At 41.2% G+C, this 21507-nt stretch overlaps 1 protein-coding gene across 1 annotated transcript in view; it reads right to left on the bottom strand.

Moving 5' to 3' along the window:
* SLC25A13 (solute carrier family 25 member 13) overlaps positions 1-21507 on the bottom strand; it is a 203568-nt gene that overhangs the window by 107408 nt on the left and 74653 nt on the right. Inside the window, 1 exon segment of the mRNA XM_079932120.1 lies at positions 5808-5923. Coding sequence (XP_079788246.1) covers positions 5808-5923 — 116 coding nt within the window.

The raw sequence follows: 21507 nt of genomic DNA, 5'->3' as shown, positions 1-21507 counted from the left end.
AATCTCCTGCTAAAAACAAAAACAAAAAACCCTGCAATGGTTTCCCAGTTCACTTACCATCAAAGTCAAGTCCTAACCTTGGCCTACAGGGCCTTCCTTGATCAGATCCATTACTTCTCTGAGTTCCTCTCCTACCAGGACACCCTGCCTCACTCAATTCTCATGAGTCCTCCTTGCTGTTCCTCAAATGTGCCAAGAACACTCCAGTCTTCCAACCTGGGCAAAGGCCATTCCTTTCACCTGGGACAGTCTCTTCCCCTCCTTCTTCCTTATTCTATATGATCAATTGCCTTAGACTTCTTTCAAATTTGTGTTCAAAAGTCACTTTCTCAATGAAGCTAACCAAACCATATTAGACACAAAGAAGAGAACGTTCTTTGTTTCATAGCTCATTGTAAATATCCAAATATCACCACAACCTACCCATTCTACTAAGTGTCTTAATCCCTAGTCTTATCATCAACTTGTGTATGCTCCTGTTAATACTCTGGTGGAAGGGTCAGCAAACTATGTTCCACTGGCCACCAGCTGTCTTTGCAAATTAAGTTTTATTGGAACATAGCCACATGCACCCATAGGAACAGCAGAGTTGAGTAGTTGTGACAGAGATCCTATGGCCCACAAAGCCCAAAATATTTACTATTTGGCGCTTTACAGAAGAACTTTGCTGTCCCTGATCTGAAGCCCGTGCTCCACAACAAGAGAAGCCAACTCAATTACTTCGCAGCAACGAAGACCCAACACAGCCAAAAATGAAAAAATTATTATTTTTTTTTAAAAAGCACTACCAATAAAAGAAAATGCTGGTAATTTGTACTACATTAAAATTAAGAACTTACGTTCCTCAGGACTCCATGAAGTGGAGTAAAAGTGCAAGTCACAGAGTAAAAACATCTGGAAATATACAACCCACAAAGCCCTTGTATCTAGAAAATAGACACATAGTAAAAAAAAGGATACTCAAGTGGTCAATAAACAGTTTTTTAAAAGTTGTACAACCCATAAGTAATGAGAAAAATGCAAATTAAAGTCACAGTGTGAGATATCACTAAAATGAAAGTAACTGATAACAGCAAGTGTTTGCAAAGAAGTAGAATAACTAGAACTCTCATACACTGATGGTATGAATGTAAACTGGTACAACCACTTCGGAAAACTGTTTGGTAAGACCTACTGAAAGCTAAATATATACATTTTCTAAGACCCAGCAATTCTTTTTTTTTCTTCATTTATTTTATTTATTTTTGGCTGTGTTGGGTCTTCGTTGCTGCGCGTGGGCTTTCTCTAGTTGCTGCGAGTGGGGGCTACTCTTCGTTGCGGTGCACGGGCTTCTCATTGCAGTGGCTTCTCTTGTTGCGGAGCACGGGCTCTAGGCATGTGGGCTTCAGTAGTTGCAGCACACTGGCTCAGCAGTTGTGGCTCGTGGGCTCTAGAGCGCAGTCTCAGTAGTTGTAGCACACGGGCTTAGTTGCTCCGCAGCATGTGGGATGTTCCCGGCCCAGGGTTCGAACCCATGTGCCCTGCATTGGCAGGTGGATCCTTAACCACTGCACCACCAGGGAAGCTCTCTACGACCCAGCAATTCTACTCCTAGAAATGCCTACACATATGCACACCCCAAAATACATAAAAGAATGTTCAAAGCATATTTGTAGCAATCAAAACTGGAAATGTGCAAGTGTCTATCAACTGTAGAATGAGTAAACGTATTAGGGTAAAGTTATACAATGGAATACTACACAGCAAAGAAAAAGAACAAAATAAAAATACACATAGCAAAAACATGGATGAATCTCACAAATAAAATTTGAGCAAAAGTGAGAATGAAAGAATAAATCCTGTATCACTCCATTTTTATTAAGTTTAAAAGCAAGCAAAATCAATTGACGGTGATAAATATCCCTTGCTACCATTGGAACAGTAACTGGGAAGAGACCTACTGAGTGTTGGTACCATTCTCTTTCTGATCTGGATGGTGGTGAAACAAGTATGTACACTGTGCAAAGTCATCAAAATGTACACTTAGGATTCGTGCATCCTTCTGCATGTATGCTCTACTTCAATAAAGTACACTTGAAAAAATTAAGAGTAAAAAATCACTGTCATATAAAATAGGCTAAAAATGCAAATGAAAAGATTTAGAACAAAATACTTTTCTCTCCAATCACACAGAATTGCAAATTGCTAAGCAGAATTTTCTACTTATACTGATATCATGTTATACACCTGTTGGCATCATAAAATGCACTTACAAATACCGGGTATCAAAATAAGAAAACATGGTGAGAACAAGAATAGTGGAGATATGTTTTCCCTCAAAGGAAACAGGAGAACATAATGAACTAGATATCAAAGGAACAAAATTGGCCTCATCAAGATCTTTTCATTGTAGCAAACACAGGGAGTGATCAGGACATGAAAATACGGTAAACATAAACAAGGCCTCAGAGAACAGGGGGCAAGGCTTCACTGAAATGCGACACTGAAACACTCCATCTGAGTTTTGTTTAGTGTGTATCAGAATCAGCATCAGTGGGAGCACTGACACTGCCGGCTTGTTGACAAATACCGGTGCTTACTGGACTTAGTCCTAGAAGCCCTGCTTCAGATGAGCTCTTACGTGGAAACCTAATATGTATACAGATAAAGAGTGTAACTGCTCTCCTCTGGATGAAATGCAAAGCCAGGAGACATGGGGGATCTGAGGCCACTTGCCAGCCTTCCCTGCAGCCCATGGGAAGGCCCCAGATGACCCACTGTTTAGTGCAAGTGCAGTGCTCGCCCCGTGACCACAGCTGACCATGCCAACCTGGGAGGTTAAAAAAGGAGCCCTTCCTCTCTCGCCACTCCATGCCTACTCCTCCCAAAGATGCACACTCAGGAGGGCAACCTTCTGATATACAAAAGGGTCACTCTTGAGTGAAGGATTTACAGGGAGCTGAGGAAGTAATCAGAGCAAAGAGTGCCACTGTGTGTCTCTCAAACAGCTTCATATGGACAGAGAGCCAGGGCACAGATCTGGATTCCCTTATAATACTGTGGGCTATGAGATCAGGATTGACTAGGAAAGTCCACTTTTCTGCCCAACTCCATTTTTTTAAAAATTTCTTCAACCCCATTACAAGTTTCCTGAAAAATGTACTTATTTGTTAGCTTCTTCTAAAGGTACCTGCTGACAAAACACTCCTAAGGCTGCCACACCTCCCATATGATTGTGTTTACTTGGCAAAAGCCTGTTGTACACAGCACTCACCTCCACTGAATGACTCTACCCGACCTCATGAAAAATGTTAAGTCAGCTATCATTTTGCAATTTGATGGTCATTTGAGTATCTTCTTTGTACTATGAATAGCTCTTTCAGTTTAATCCTAAATGGGGATTAACAGCTCAGAAAAGCCCAGGCTACATTTTATTACACCCACAGGGTGAGGACGCCACTGGCTCCTCATAAACAGATACAGGACATACCCTGTTTGTGTTTTGTGAGACAGGAAGATTCTGGAATAAATTACCTGCAGAAGGCAGGGTATCGAGAGATGGGCTATGCACTCTTCCACCACAGTCACATGCAGCTGAGGACAGAAGCAGAATCGTAGCCCCCTGGAAGCCCCGATGTCTTACGCACTCTCGTATGTCTTCAGAGATGGGACAGTGTTCAACACAGCACAGACAGTAAGCAAAATTCCCAGCTACCTGACCAGTGGTTAAACTGCAAGTTAAAATAAAGGGCTTCTCAAAGAACAAGAAAAAGAAGGAGAAAAAAAAGGAAATCCTCCTTTGTTCTCTCACATTATTTCTTTTAGTAATATTATTTTTATAAAGGCCTTTGTTTTCCACATGGCCCGTTTATGTGCAATAGTCCTGGAAGGTAGGTTATTACCCTGATTTTGTAGATAAGGAAAATAAGGCTCAGAAATCGGAAATGACTTGTCCATTAACCAACAGCTAGAGAGAAGCAGAAACAGTTGTCATGCCACGTTCTTTCTACAATTCACAGATGACTCCCATCTCCCACATTCTGCTGCTTTACCTGTTCTTTTCTCCTAACCACACTAACACACACACAGCCCTCCCAGCACTGGCAAAGTCTCTTGCTTCTTTCCTCCGCCAGGCCAGTGGTGTGCTGGTGGTAACATCAGCCCCGCCACTTCATGCCCACGACGGAAGACTGATCGGAGTCGGGAAAACGCCGGAAATCCGTTCCTCAGCCCCCCATCTCCAATCCAGCTCTCTTCCAGCCCTCCCTCCAGATTTGCTGCAGAAAGGAGGAAGACGAGAGAGCGAGCACACCCGTGCTGAGCTCACGCAAACTTACAGGTTCCCCTTGTTGTTCACCCCGAGGAAACGTCATCATAACGTTCTCATCAAACTGACTTCCACCGGGTAAATCAACACCACCATGAGCTAGCTGCTCATTTATTATTTGGAGGTTTTAGTGGGAACATTTTTATTGGTATTCCCACTAGAGGAACTGGGTGATGGGAGAGGCAAAAACTAAAATTATTCTAGGGATTTTAAAATATCAAATAATCCTCGTGAAGTATTAACGGAAAGCATCTGAGCTTCTAGAATACATGAAAGAAAACCAGGTAAATATATGTGTTTTTGCCTCTGCCCTGGGTGATCTAGCCTTAAATAACAGTCATGTCAAGTGAACGTTGAGGAATGGGTGGGGGAGGGGAAGGCTGCCTTACCTGTACTTTATGTAGTTATTATCTTCATTTCTGATAAGGAAAATAAAGACCTGAAAGGATAATTAACTTGACTCAGAGACAAAAATGGCAGAGCTGGGAGGAGCTAAGTCTCTCCAATTCCAGAACCATCCAGAACAGATGGTGCTCTATTACACCATCTGTATTTCCCCCATCTGTACATTCCTCACGACGTACAGGTAAGACAAGACCAAGAAGTGTGAATAAATTAGAGACAAGGAACAAAGACATTTAAAATGGGTACATTACCCATTTCCCCTGAAATGCACAATCTGTGTGCCCCAAAAGGGCTCCAAAATTCTCCACAGCAATGCTTTCTACACCAGGTTCACACGCACAGATAACATACGCTGGACACGGCACAGTCCGAGGGAAATGTGGTGTCTTCTGCCCAATGTATCTTCAGTAACCAGTTTACTTTTAAACAAGAACATACCACTGCCCCACCATGTCCTGGTTTTCCCTTTCTCCTAATGCTTAGGAGACTTCAGGGTGTTCCGCAGCTTGGCGGCTGAGCCCCATGAAGATGGTGCTGCGTCCCCCAATAAAGGCGGGGGCAGCACAGCAGACACTGCCAGCCCAGCCAGAGGGAAACGTGTTATTGAGAAGAACAGGGTTCTCCACGTACCGCTCCAAATTACCATCTCGCGCGCTGCCTCTGGACTCCAGCTACTCCATGAGGACAAGGTAAGGACACAAGGTACTGGGAACATGAATCCCTTCTGTTCTTAGGCACTTTATTAACGTCTTCATTCTAATCCTGGAAAGCACTACTGACTGTGAAGGGAATGAGGTGGACGGTCAAATCCTGTCTGTCTCTCACCTTCTACGACCCTGTGACTCAGTCGTGCTCCATCCTCCCTCACCTTACAACGAAAGCAGAGCATCTAAACTACTAAGCCAGAAACTTAATTTTTCACGAAGGGAGACTTTTTTTTCAAGAACTGGAGCCTCAAAACACCGAGATATCTTTGTTAAAAGGGATAGGCTAACTTCTTAAAACCATTTCCATACACTTCATTCTTGGGAAAAAAACCCAAACCGCTCACACAGGTCTGCACTTCCTTAGGTGTGCACACACTCACGCCCCTTACCAAAAGTGACTTCTCCTTTGCCAGCTTTGTCAAACAGCTGGAAGGCCACCACGAACAAAGCATCTGGGGCACACAGGACAGATTCAAACGCCACAAATTCTTGAAAGGATATTAATCTGCAACACAAAACAAGCACAAAGCATAAAGTCAGTAGCTTGTGGAAGATAAAAGCATACACAAATATACACTAAGGGAAAAAAATAAAACGTCACTGTCAAAAAATAAAATTCAAACCTAAAAACATGTATAAACACTTAGCATTTCCTTTTACATAGAGTGGACGGAAATAACACAGAGAATCTAAAAGACACGACAGATTTGAGGATATGGTGACACATTAATTCTAAAAATAAAGCTTAGACACTTTAGATTAATATATGGTTGTTAACAACAAAACAGACCAGCTCAGTCATTCATTAATACCTTCCTACACCATGTAAAAATGGTTCACAAAGATTCATTCATTACTGATATCCACTGACCACATGAGGATTGAACTAAAGGATGATATTGGGGCAGGGGATAGAATATAGATAAACTGGCCACGAAATATGACCCCAAGGTACTTTTAGTCTGGTAAGACAGATAACACTAGTCTAGAATATTATACAGGAAAGACAAATCATAAGACAGGAACCAAGATGATGATAACAGAATTTTGGTAGGAAACCAAAGAAAGCTTTGTGGCAGAGATGGAATGTGAGTTGGGTCTCGAAAAATTAGTGAAATACAGGTATGCAGTAATGGGCATAGAAAGGGGGTCACCTTAGGCAGGGGAAATGCCTGCAGAAAGGCAGGTGCAAGAAAGCTAGGGAGTGTGCAAGGAAAATGTGAGGAACTAATTTTATCTGGACAGAAAAGTACGTAAGAGAACACTGTGAAATGAGATCAGACGTTCAGAGATACAAGTTTCTGAGCAAGGTCATGGTATGATTACATCTATCCATTAGGAGGTGCAGAACAGGCCACAGATGTTTTGACTTCCAAGGAGTAAATAAATCCACAAAGGCTGTCTTAGAACTACGTTCTTTGCCACTATTTTGTATTTTAAATGTACAAATATTTCAATGATACATTGGGATAGTCCAAGTCTCGAGGATATAGAAGGAGAAAGAAAACAGAAGTGCTTTCCCATGTTTCACAGAACACTTAATTACTTTTAAAATCTTATAGAGAGAACACATTTTTATAGAAAGTAAGTGCTACAACGTTAACTTAGCTATTTCCCAGAATGTCACCTGATTATAATAATGCCACAAAGAAAGGAAAACTCTGGTGTGTTCATTACATGGTCTCTGTGTCATTCACCATCCAAAAACACATCCTTCCGAACGCAGGGGAACATTCAGGAACGGCACGTATTACAGAAGAACACTTGCCCAGAACATTTTCTCCTCGGCTACAGAGTCTGTCTCACTGAGAATCTTGTGTGTGTGAGCAGGACCAGGGGCAGGTGGGGATGGCAAGGGAAACACATATGAGTGGAAGGTTCCCGGCTGGCCTCAAGGAGCTGACAGCCTGCTGGGGGAAGGAGAGGTAGTCGCGTGCATGTAACCCTGCCAGAACACGAGCTGAGTATCAAAAGTAAAAGATAAAGTATCAAGGGGCACAGAGGAGAAGTGATTTATTCTTCCTTAAGGAATAAATAAATAAATAATAAATTAAGGAATAAATCTAAGGAAATTAAGGAATGCTCCACGAATCTGTGGCATTTAAAGAACAAATTTTAAAGCTGAAAAGATCTTAGAGATTAACTCCTTCCACCTCCTCATTTTACTTTTGAGAAAACTATTAGAAGTTATGGCTCATGCACAGTGAAACAACTGATTTCTGGCATTTTGGCCTGAAAACCAAGTGTCCTGGTTCCCATTTGACCGAGACAGAATTCCAATCGGTATGGGAGGATGGAGAGAAGAGAGAAGGGTAGGGGGAGGACGATCCACACTGAGGAAAGAACTAAGTACAGAGGGCTGTGCTGTATTTAGAGAAGGACAAAGGTGTTACTGACCCTGCATCTAATGGTCCTGCTGAGTCAAAGAGTGGTTGAGCTATCATGCCAGCCACCTGTAAAGGCCTTTAAAGGCCAGTTATAGAATCCTGACCTTTTTTTTTTTTTGCAGGCAGTGAGAAGTCACTGGAGGTTTTTAGGGTTAATAAATACCAGGTTCATATCTTTATTTTAGAAAAGGAACTGCTGTGGAAGATGAATTTAACAGAGGAAAGACGAGACGTGGGGAGACAGCCTGACAGCTAGAGACAGCAGGGGTCTAAACCAGAGCCGGAACACTAGGATTGGAGAAAGGGGAAAAGTGGAGAAATACAACTGAGGCAGGAATGACAAAACTTGGTAGTAACTGGAGGTCAGAGGCTGACAGCCAGAAAAGAGTTACTCCAAGACTTCTAACTTAGATAATTGAGTGGGATGATGACACCACCACCAAAGATAAATAAAAAAGGAAAAAGAAGGGAATTGTGAGAGAGTAAGACCAATTCTAACCGTGTTAAATTGGAGATACCCATGGAACAGTGAAGTATGGTATCCAGCAGGAAGCCAAAAGAACTAGTGTGGACCTCAGGAAAAAGGTGAATATGGGGTTGAACTATGTCCCCCCAAAATCCACGTTGAAGTCCTAACCTCAGAATGCAATCGTTGCAAATGTAATTGGTTAAGATGAGATCCTACTGGAGTAGGGTGGGCACCCAATCCAAAATGACTAGAGTCCTTATGAAAAGGAGAAATCTGGACCCAGACGTGCACACGGGGAGAGCGCCACGTGAAGATGAAGGCAGAGATCAGGGTGATGCTTCTACAAACCCAGGAATGCCGAAGACTGCCAGCAAACCACCCGAATGAAGCTAGGGAAGAAGCATGGAACAGGCCCTCAGAAGGAAGCAACCTTGCTAACACCTTGATCTCAGCCTCTGGAACTGTGAGACAATAAAATTCTTTGTTTTTTCTTTAAGCCACCTAGTGTGTGGTGCTTTGTTATGACAGCCCTAGCAAACTAATATTAATACACAGGCCAAGATTGGAAACACAGAACTAGGAGTTTTTAAACAAAGGCTACTTAATGCTGTGAATGAAACCGCCCAGAACCATTTCACTTAGGGATGCATGCTCGCCCAGCTCCAGACCACTGAAGCAGCAGCACAGAGGAGAAATGTGTTTCTGATTGGCTGCTTTCTTCTCGCCACCACTCCTCACACCCCAGGACCTCCTCAGAGCAGCACCAACAACCATACAGCCACACACTCATCAGCTGAACTTGCTGCCAGTGTATCAATCGATAAATTATCTCTGCATAGACGGTGGGTGAGTTAAGGCGAATCACACAGCGTGTTATGTAGAACCAGGACATTTCTTAAATGTAATGATCTGAATAAAGGAAGGCTTAAATACCAGAAAAAGAGAATCTCATCTCTCTCAAAATGGTATGAGAAACCTGAAGGCCATCTATATCGGTGAACAAATCCTCCTCTGGCAATGTCATTGTGGTTTCATAACTGTAACTGGCCAATGAATGCTCTGGTATTTTAGGCATGTTACAGATACCAAAAAGGTATGTAATTTGGTAATCCTGTTAGACACAAGTATTATACATCTATGTAGGAGGTATACAGATGAACTATGAAATCATAATGTTTTACTGTTCATCAAGATCATTTTGGATTTTCAAGGTAATCTGACTAGAAGGCTATCAGAATAATTATATAGTACTATATTCATTTACAGCGTGATATCTAAAAACATTTACATAGGTATACATATTTTTTGTGTAAACAGTATTCCAGTCTTGCTTTGCAGATTTAATGGGTATTAGCGTACGTTACAACAAAGGATACCAGCTTAATCAAGTTCAGACCTGGCTGGTGAGCTCACTTAGTTCCTTTTCTGCCCTCAACTTCCCAAACTTCTTTGACAATGCCAGATGCCCTCTAAAATAAATCACACAACTCTGATGAGCTCTACATCTAGCGTCTAAGAGGAACAGTCACGATATGACACTAATGCTCACCTGCAGCAACTAACAGTATGGAGGTTCCTTAAAACACTAAAAATAGAACTACCATACAACCCAGCAATCCCAATACTGGGCATATACCCTGAGAAAACCATAATTCAAAAACAGCACCACAATGTTCACTGCAGCTCTATTTACAAGAGCCAGGACACGGAAGCAACCTAAGTGTCCATCAACAGATGAATGGATAAAGAAGATGTGGCACATGTATACAATGGAATATTACTCAACCATAAAAAGAAACAAAACTGAGTTATTTGTAGTGAGGTGGATGGACCTTAAGTCTGTCATACAGAGTGAGGTAAGTCAAAAACAGAAAAACAAATACCGTATGCTAACGCATATATATGGAATCTAAAAAAAAAAAAAATAGTTCTGAAGAACCTAGGGGCAGGACGGGAATAAAGACGCAGACGTAGAGAATGGACTTGAGGACACGGAGAGGGGGAATGGTAGGCTGGGACTAAGTGAGAGAGTGGCATGGACATACATACACTACCAAATGTAAAACAGATAGCTAGTGGGAAGCAGCCACATAGCACAGGGAGATCAGCTCAGTGCTTTGTGCCACCTAGAGGGGTGGGATAGGGAGGGTGGGAAGGAGATGCAGGAGAAAGGAGATATGGGGATATATGTATATGTATAGCTGACTCACTTTGTTATAAAGCAGAAACTAACACACCATTGTAAAGCAATTATACTCCAATAAAGATGTTAAAAAAAAAAAGTACATCTACGAGAAAGTGCACAAACCAGTGGAAAAAAAAAAAGATTAGGGGAGAGTAGGTTTCCAGCTACTCTATTTCATGGTTCTGACACGAGCAGAGATTTTTTTAAGCAAGTCATTTTTGTTCTCCAAACCACCAGAGCTATTGTTCTTCTGAAAGACATTTATAACAGCAGCTATGTTACAAGTCCTTTAAAGTCTCGGTAAAACAGCTACAGCAGTACATACTGCAGTCACATACCGAGCCAAGGAGGAAAGGATTAAAAGTGGAGTGCCTCTGGACATTATGCTTAGGATGATGTAAGATTACATGTCTACTATGGACAGAGGAAGATACTAGGATACATACCAAAATGATGTCAGTGCTTTTTACATTAGCATAACTGTAGGCTTCCTTCCCCGCCCCTTCTCAACTTTGCAAGGGAAAGCTCTCAGCCTGGAAAGACTTATAACAGAGAATATAGATGGAAAATTATGATATTATAGAAAAAATGGTAGGTAATATAAGAGAACTGGAGATAAATTACTCCATGAATTCAGAGGAGGGAAAGATTATTGTTATATTGAGAAAAAGGAGGAGATGGAGAAAGTCTGTGAAATTAGGAACACGTGACATCAGAGGGAAGATGTGACCATGTGGTCATGTAACATCAGTCTTGTAAAAGAGGGGAGATGATCAAGTAGAGATGGCAGGTGGGGAAAGGAAAGGCCATTGACTCCAATTCAGCACCTGCTCTATGTGCTGAGCACAGGCCAGTGCTGGGAACACATAGATGAAAAGGGCAATTTCTGCCCCAAACAACTGGAGGTCTGGGGGAGTAGACGGTGAGCCAGGAACCAAGGAAGGAAGGCTGGAGATGAAGAGGCACAAGAAGTGCAAGTGTGCTGGAGGGAGGGCAAGCACAAAGGAAGGTATGGAGTTCCTAATGGCAGATAAAATCTAGAACTTTTAGTGACATGATGAATTTGGGCTTCAGACCCTTCAACCTGGCAGAGGAGAGTTAAATGAACTGGAGGGAGAAGAGCCTGGAGTTGGGGAGATTGTTGGTTGAATCCAGGGAAGAATCATGAAGATCTGAAGGAGAAAGAAAGGCTCCTTACGACACGGGGATAGAAGTTTATGGCACTACACTCTCCGGAGGACAATCCAACAATACAGCAAGAGTCCTGATAACGCCCACACTCCTTGACACCACAGTCGCACTTCCAGGAATTTACCCTAAAACATCATCAGTGAATGTGTGCAAACTTTTCTTTTCTCTACAGGAATGTTCAAGCAGCATTGTTGATAACAGTGAAACAAGTGAAAACAACCTCAATATGCAACAATTCATGACTGATTAAATAAAGGATCATTCAGACACTGACAACTGTCCAACCACTACAAACTGCAATAAACAAATTCATGTTATTAAGTACAAAATCAGTTACACAAATGTATGTAGAAGCCTATTTTGTGAAAAATAGACAAAAATCGTATCTTATACACACACACAAAGAGTTTGAAGGATGAACACCAAAGAGTTAGTCATGGGTGTATCTCCAGGTAGTTAAAATACTAGAAATTTAAGGTTTTTTCTTTTTGCTTGTCCACATTTTCTAATCTTTTCAATAACACACATATTGAATTATTTGTGTAGTAAGAAAGAGAATAAAAATTTCTATGAAACAAAACAGCAAGCACCTTAAATTTGGGTAGTGGCAGAAGGACTGAACAAAATGGGTGGGGGTAGGGAGAGCTGAAAAAAGAAGCAAACAGTTGAAAGACTCCCACTCACTCTGGCCATCCAAGGTGGATAAGCTCCAGTTCTCTTCCTCCCTGCTGTTGCTTACTCTCGCTCAGCAATGGCTTGTACCCTGTGTGGTCCCTCTCATCTCCCGCCTGGCTCCTATCTCCAGGCCAACTCCCGTGGCTATGAAAGTTTAAGCAACTGCACGTAAGGAGCTGATCTGTTTAGACTTTAGGAAGTTTGGTAATAGCCAGTGCAGCATCTCAAAATCCAATTACCACTTTTACTTAAGGTTCCTAACCATAAGAGTGCTTCACAAAAATAACTTCTCCTTATAACCTTCTTCCGTGTGTTACAACAGAAGCCAAACAGCTGTCCAGGAATAATGGCAGAGATGAAAGTAAAATCTAACTCCAAAAACTGGGCTCCAACCACCAGACCACCCAGGTTCAAGTATCTGTGAATGTCAAGCGAAAAAAACAAAAAAAAACAAAAACAGAACTGGGCTCTCCTGTGATGGCCAGTTTATCAAAACAGTTTTGGCCTCCATGACTTTAACATCTTTAATAGCTTTGGGGGGTTTCCAGTTCTTTTATCTCCCTCCCAAATGCCCTGGAAATATTCATTGTTCAGGGCCCCAAACATATATGTACCCCGCACTTAGCATACGCCAGGCAATGCCCTAGGCGCTAAGGGTACTATGAAAATGAATAAGATTGACAGAATCCATGTCCTCAAGGAGTTCCATTCCAGTGGAGAAGGCAGACAATGAGCTCAAACATACCTACATAAAGATGAGATGGTTCTAGATCAGATAACTGCTGTGTAGAGGACAAAATTGAGAAATACATTAAGATAGTGCTTCTTAGCCCCAGCGAGCCTACCTAATGGGTATGAGGAGGGATCAGAGCAACCATCCGGTTTTTTTGTTGTTGTTGTTGTTTTTTAACTTCCCACCCAGCCAAACTTGAGAATGATGGAGATAGGTGGTGAGGAAATGCCTTCTGGGGGGTGGTATTAAGATCTGAATGATGAAAAGGAGGAAGCACGGGAAGATCTGGAGCAAGGGTATTCTGGTGGAAGAAACCTCAGTGTGAGGTCTGGACCTATGACCAGCCAACCCTGCCAAGTTCCATGGCACAGGGAGACACCTGAGTGGCTGGAGAGTACAGGGGTGGGGGGCAGGGAGAGAGACGGGGATGAAGGAGGGTGCAGGGCATACAGGCTGTGTGGATTTCATTCCAAGCACACATGGGAAACAGCCATGTTGGAGGGTTTTATGCAGGGGGGTGATGTGAGCTCCTGGAAAGAACACTCAGGAAACTCTGGAGCACGAGTCCAGTTGGAAGTGGCTGCAGTTGGTGGGACCGGGGTCATAGCAGGAGAGAGAAAAACAGAAGTGATCAAATCCAGGATACGCTCTCTAGACAGAGCTGGGGGGCTTGTCCTAGAAGTCAAAGCACACAGTTTTTAAAGCCCAGGAGCACATCATGTGTGCCCTTGGGATGCCTGGTGCCTGCAGCCGCCAGAGAAGCAGAGACTCTGAGGCCCCGAAGTTACTGAGGTTACAAAAACCGCTACTTAGGCAGATGATGAAAGAGGTCATAAATAAAGATTTTATTTAATATTCCAGTTGATGGTCAGTGAGCAAACAAACTAAGCCTCAACGGCCCTAATTATGTAAATTTAACGCAACTGTTCTTAACACATTCTAGAAAGAGACAATGAGTTATTACCTCATTTTATATTCTAAAAGCCATCAGTAATAAGGTAGAAAGAGGCTCGAGTTGTAGTTTTCCCTTGCCTAACGGGCAGCATGATCTTGCTGGGCAAGTTGGAACAGACCCCCTTTCCTGATCTCTTACAGGTGCTCTCTCCAGTGCTTTTCACGCTACAATCCCATTTTCTTCTGTCTTCAGTCAGAGGGAGGATCCGTGTCCAGCCTGGCTCCGGCACCGGCCTGGCATTCCCAGGAGTGCATCTGTCCTGAGGCCAGCTGGGTTCCTCAACCCTACCATGCATTCAGGTTCAAATCTCACTGCAGCGTTCGCCAAGGGGCTATTTAAATTCAATGGCTCCAATGAAATCTGACAGCTTGAATGTTGTTCAAACAAGCAGGCTACTGCCTGGCTTTAAAAACCTATTAAAGATTTTATTAGCAATTTTACTGTATTGTTATCATAAATTTAGCTTATAAATACCACCTCTGCATATATCACTGCTCCCATATTGCCAAAAGAAGATAAATATAAAGGCTCTTGTAATTACGAGCTTAACTCGGTGAGTGATATGCCCATGCTTCCAGATCTACCTGTCTGGCCACTGCTTTGCAGTTCATTTCAAACAGTATTTGAGCTGCCCAAGGCGGACTGTGCCAACTGCTGGCATTTATACAGGGTGTTCTTCTACCTCTAATACTTTCTTCCTTATCAGCGGGATCAAACATGTCGAGCAAATATGATCCATCCCCATTCTACTTCACTTTTGCTAATAGCTCTCTCAGTTACACACTGAAAAGTGTCTTTCACCTACACATGCTCTACACCCCATTGCTTCTTTCCTTCCCTGTTAAATAATACCGCCCAAGAACTTCAGGAGAATCTGTCCCTGTGTCCAGCCACCTCCCCCAACCTCCCATCTTTTAACTTTGAGTTATAGAAAAGCTTTAATCATGAACAATCCCCACAAGAGTGAGGCTGCATCAAGGAAAAGAACCACCACAGGCTTTTTAAAACTAGAAACAAATCAGATTCTCTATCTTCATAAGACTCTATACTGTTATTTCTTCAATATATCATTATTGTAAAAAAAGTACCTAAAAAAAGCTATCTTATATTACATTGTTCCTATTCTGAATAATTACCAATATTGAGTTCAGTAATATGTACCACAGATACTCTTTATTACATCATGGGGTAAACAGCATTTTGAGATCTATCCAAACACTTGGGTTTTTGTTAATAGAAAAGTGTACTCTGTCGGTAGGAATGTAAATTGGTGTAGCCACTGTGGAAAACAGTACGGAGGTTTCTCAAAAACTTAAAAATAGGGCTTCCCTAGTGGCGCAGTGGTTGAGAGTCCGCCTGCCGATGCAGGGGACACGGGTTCGTGCCCCGGTCCGGGAAGATCCCACATGCCGCAGAGCGGCTGGGCCCGTGAGCCATGGCCGCTGAGCCTGCGCGTCCGGAGCCTGTGCTCCGCAACGGGAGAGGCCACAGCAGTGATAGGCCCGTGTACCGCAAAAAAAATAAATAAATAAAAATAAAAATAGAACTACCATGTGACCCAGCAATTCCACTCCTGGGTATATATCTGAAGAAAAAGAAAACACTAATTCGAAAAGTTACATGCACCCCAATGTTCATAGCAGCATTATTTACAATTGCCAAGATACGGAAGCAACCTAAGTGTCCATCAACAGATGAATGGATAAAGAAGAGGTGAGATATACACACACACACACTCACACAAATATACATACACAGTGAAATACTACTCAGCCATAAAAAAGAATGAAATTTTGCCATTTGCAGCAACATGGATGGACTTGGAGGGTATTATGTTAAGTGAAATAAATCAGACAAATAAAGACAAATACTGTATGATACCACTTATGTGGAATATAAAAAATACAACAAAAAAGAAGGAGACTCAACAGATATAGAGAACAAACCAGTGGTTACCACTGGGGACAAGGAAGGGGTTAAAGGCAATATAGGGGTAGGGGATTAAGAGGTACAAATTATCATGTAAAAATTAAGCTACACAGATATACTGTACAACACAAGGAATATAGCCAATATTTTATAATAACTATAAAAATAAAATGTATACAAAGTTACTAAAAACACTATGAGCAACTCATTTTAAATTGGGGATTGCCTTTAATGGGGGAAAAAGTTGAAAAGGAGAAAGACCAGTGGTGAAAAAAGGGAGAAGTAGTTATAAACCACACTGGAAAATCCACTTGGGTAAGCAAAGTAGATTTTTTTTTTTTTTTTAATCTAGGTTTCCTAGATCTTCCCTTATTCTTTCAAGGCTGGATGAGAAGGCTTTCAACATTATTAAAATGGCAAATGCCAAAAAATAAAAATAAAAATAAATTTTTAAAAAAGGGACTTCCCTGGTAGTCCCGTGGTTAAGACTCCATGCTTCCAGTGCCGGGGGCATGGGATCCCTGGTCAGGGAACTAACATCCCACATGCTGTGCAGAGCAGCCAAAAACAAATAAATAAATAAAAATGAAAATAAATAAAATGGCAAATGAAGAAGGATAACAGGGAGATAAACTGCAGATAAGCCCGATAAATCAGTAACTGGAAAGCCAGCAGGCAAGTAAATTTGTTAACTAGCATTTTTTAAGGACCACCGTACACTGGCCTATCACTGCATAAAGTAGCAGGTTAGCTGTTAGATTGCCACTAGAAACCAGTTACATACTTTAAATGCTTCCCGTCGAGTACATGCTGCCAAACCCTTTGCATATCTGACTTCAGTCTCCAGTTTGATTAGTTTAGAGCCGAAAAACACAAAAGCGCCCTGCACTCCAGAGACTATGTGAGTACCTACGGCACAGTAGACAGCTCAAGGAACAACCTTTGCAGGCCCGTACTATCTATGGGTGTTCTTTGCCCAAATGGCATTTTAAAACACAAAAAATTGATTGAGTTAAATCATTTTGTAATCGGAACACAATGCCTTTCTCAATGCGTTTTTCTGAAACTCTGAAGCAAGGTGACGATGATTAAAATGATATTCGGAAACAAGTAAGAAGCATCTAAATAAGCACAGACACACAAAAAGTGACAAGAGCAAATGTGCTACTGTCTCGCATCTGCCAATGCAGTAACTGTCCAGCTAGGCACTCTGACTAAAAAGCAGTAAACTAAATTTTTAAAAAATACATGAAATCAAGTTTTACTGATTGCCCTTTGAAAAAACATTATCAGTTACTCAAATATTTTAACATTTTCTTTCACTTATAAAACTTACATTATGGATACACGCAAAAACCTTTTTTGATGTGATCAGAACATAAGCCCTTAGCAAGCAAAAATTCAATGACTGAAATAGCCTTTATCATATTTTTTTAAATAAAATTATTTATGGTGTGGCCAAAAGAAACAGAAGTACATAGGCTTAAGCCAGAATATCACACGCACACAAAAAAAGCCAACATTAATATCTGCTGTGCCAGCTGAATTCAAATTAACCCAATTTTACATGTTAATTAAACCAGCTATTTTCTTCTTATTGTATTTTTGCTTCTTAAATAGTAGAGTCTACAAGTGGTTCCCAACAGACTTGTTCCAATAACAATGACGTATTCATTTACTTCTATTATGACCATACAATACAGTAACTGAGCAGTAATTTTTCACAGTCAATTACATGTGTGGTTCTTTACGCTTAAAAATGCTGAAATAATGTATACTACAAAGCCATATGCCTGAATCTCTAGTCTGCCTGAGGCAGTTGCCTGGGTAACACATTTTCTCTTTGGTTTAGCATAACCCTTCGTTGAATATCATTAGGTGTCATTAAATAGCAAACATGAACATGAACTTCAATACACTACTTAGATAGAGTCATTTTACACATGTAAACAAGTGCTCCCTCATTTATAAGAAGCTTAAAATAGATTATGGTTTTCTGTATTTAAGACCATGAAAAAGAAATCTTAAAAGTGCCTACGTGTTGATTCCAAATTGAATTTGCAGAAATCTCTCTTATATTAACAAGAGAACTCAGACCAAGTTTCAGGGGCAACACTTCTCATCTATATAGTCATAATATTTCAGTGCAAGCAAAGAAGGCTTAGGTTTCTAAATTTTACCTTAAATTTACTCAAAGTTGTAAAATAACTGCATCAATTCCATCTCAGACCATCAAATACTTTTACTCTCATTTCTAACAAGGAGAGAGAAAGCACTCAAGTTCGGTAACAAAATTAATTTAAAGAATAAGATCCTTAAAATCAAGGCACATAGTAAGAAAGAAAAAGTATGGGATAAATCATGCACTATCTAAAATATTTTAAATTTAAAAATTTACTGATGTGTTCTATAGTTTAGAAGTGGTAATATGCAGTTTATACAGCATGTTCTAGAGCAATGCCTGCATGAAGAATGGCAGCTGTCCCCAATAATCTCCATCAGCCCTCCATCCAATGCCGCCCCAAATACGCATCCTTGTCTAAGAAAAACAATGTACTTGGCCCCACAAACATAGTCTCAATGCTTCGAGTCTCCTCCTCCCCACCCACATTCCCAAGCAGATTATCGCTCCTAAACCATGGAATTACGATTTTCTGAGACACATCATAACTCCATGTAAGCCTAATCTCTCAGCCTGTAAACAATAACAACTTGTCCTCTATCACCTGCATCACAAAGGGCCTCTAAATCTGCAATGTTAATTTTTTTTTGCGGTACGCGGGCCTCTCACTGTTGTGGCCTCTCCCGTTGCGGAGCACAGGCTCCGGACGCGCAGGCTCAGCGGCCATGGCTCATGGGCCCAGCCGCTCTGCGGCATGTGGGATCCTCCCGGTCCGGGGCACGAACCCGTGACCCCTGCATCGGCAGGCGGACTCTCAACCACTGTGCCACCAGGGAAGCCCCTGCAATGTTAATTTTAAAGGACACATGCAGAAAGAAAATGAATCATCAAATGGCACGGCCATCTCTAACGTGCTTTCTCACCTTTCCCAGAAAAGGAGAAAGGCAGGCTCCAAAACGCTGGAAGTGGGGCTGGGGGTACTGATCAAGTAAGGTTCAGGAGGCAGCCCCAAAGCTGTCCTCAGTCAACCTAAGAGTAAAGAGACAGCTCGGCCAAGAACAAATAAGTTCTTAGTTGTGAGGCTTGAGGTACCAGAAAGAACTATGATGATGAACTGGGATCTTTTTTCTCCTTCCCACATCTGTTTCCTAATTCAAAATGAGGAAGAAATGGCCACACAAAATGGAATGACTTAGCCTCAGGTGCCATGCTTACACCTCCCACTGCTCCACAAATACTCACATAACTGAATAAAACCTCAAACACCATGTTCAGTCCAGGGGCTGAGGTGTGGTTGGCAAGGAAAAAGTTATTTGATATTAAATGTATACCCCATTTTGGTTTCAACATTCTGCTCTGAAATGAGGTAAATCATGAGAAACAAACTGATAGCACAGGTAAATCTTTAAGCAAAACATGTTCAAGATATACTGGGATCAGTACAGATTCAGTCACATCTCTGATGCCTCTATAACGATTCATGTTCTAAATGATTATCTAAGACACTCTAGGATTTCAAATGAAACTTAAAAATTAAAACTAAATTGTATAAACTGTCATTGCTGAGAAAAGTAGCCTAAAAACTTAAGAAACATTACTAATGAGAATTGACACAAAAAGCATTTTCTGCTTACAATATTCTGATTAAGTAGTAGTTCTGGATTTTACCCAATACCTACAATAAACAGAATGCTATTTCCACCCCTATCCTCGATACAGATTAATTTAAATTTTACTACATGAACATAATTCACTTAAGAATTGGCACAAGATCTGGTAAAGAAAAATGTAAGTTTTTCATATTTAATTATGTTTTGCTATACAAATAATCACTAACAAAACACAATAAATACACCTATTAACACAGGCCACCCATGAACGTAGATTCTCATTAAAATAACCAAAAGCATTTATTATAGCTATGTAAGCCTGCTCTACTTAGGTTTATAGTTTATTTTACTCTCTGGAAGAACCTATATAAATTCCAAAAAAAGGCAAGAAAAATTTTCTGTCCAATATGTTGCCCCATCCTATTCTATACTATCTCTGCATTCATTAACAAGTCCTATTTATAAAGGTCTCATAATAATAGCAAGTTTTTTTTAAGCAGGCAATTACAACACAGAAGAGCAATTGTAAAAAAAATAATAATAATCAAAATTAGAAACTGTTGGGAGTACTTTTATATTTTTGCAAAAGCAAATTCAGCTACAAGACTTTTGAGACTCTTTTGCTTTTTCTAGGTACAATTACTGCTAATTGTGGAAAAGCAACATCAGTATTTTAATGCTTTTTCCTTAATTGGTAACTTTTATTTCCTGATTTAAACTAAAAAACAAAACAAAACTCTAGAAGAAAGCATTAATCAGGAAATCATAAAGCCACAAAAAGAGGTTTTCCATGTTCAGCGAATCCCAGGTACTTTCAAGGGAGGTTTTCCCTAGATGGAAATGCAACCCCCTTAGTGAATTTGTAAAAATTGTATTCTAAGTTAATAACTGGAAGAATGGTGTGAACTAAAATCTATTAAAAGAGGAGAGACGTGGCTGCATTTATTCGACTCTGCTGAAGAAAGCTGTGACTCACCAGACCATAAGCAGGGAAGAGAGAGGCAGAGACAAACGGTCCCCAGCTAGCCAACTCTTTGGCCTTCACAGGGTGCTGAAGGGGAGGGGCAGGAGTCTCAAAAGGATCAAGAACCTAATCATATGGGTGTTTTTCTCAATACAAAGAATCGCTCACAGTAATTTTACAAAAACAAGAATGACCCCAGACTACTGTGGTACCAGCCTATTTGGAGAGGATAAACGTGAAAACAGGATAAGAAAAAAGATTAGCTAAAAGTTTCAGCACCTGTTACAGAGAGAGATGGCATAAAATGTCATAGAGTTCCTAGGAAAAAATGAAAACCAGGTGTTTTAATATGTTGAATTTCAATATGGAACCAGAAGACAGCCTGAGAATTCCATCCCCCTATCAGCTTGATAATCATACCTCCCACACTCATAGCACTTTATGTGTCCAATCCATGCAAATTCATTTACTAAATACAGAGTGCTCCTGTGTGCCAGCCGCACTGTCTAGGATCTGCAGGTTCAGCAGTGAGCCAAATAGACAAAAATCCCTGCCTTCCTGAAGCTTCAGCCAAGTGTGTGTGAGAAGGCAGAGGGGGAGACAATAAACCAATTAATAAAATCCTTATGTGACCAGATAACCACCATGAGATACACTGCCCTATAAGGAGAAAGGCATGTTGGGGGTACAATTTAAAACAGCACGTTCAGGTAAAGCCTTCCTAAGAAGCTGTCATCAGCACGAAGACCTACTTCTTGGGGGAAGAGGAAGTGAGCAGGCATTGCGGTGAGACTGAGCATGGTGTGTTCACGGTGCAGCAAGAAGGCCACTGGGGCTGGAACAGACTAAGTGGGGAGAGGAATTGTAGG

The sequence above is a fragment of the Stenella coeruleoalba genome (genome assembly GCF_951394435.1).
Source record: "Stenella coeruleoalba genome assembly, chromosome: 9".
NCBI lineage: Eukaryota > Metazoa > Chordata > Mammalia > Artiodactyla > Delphinidae > Stenella > Stenella coeruleoalba.
This window is presented reverse-complemented; position numbering and strand designations above follow the sequence as displayed.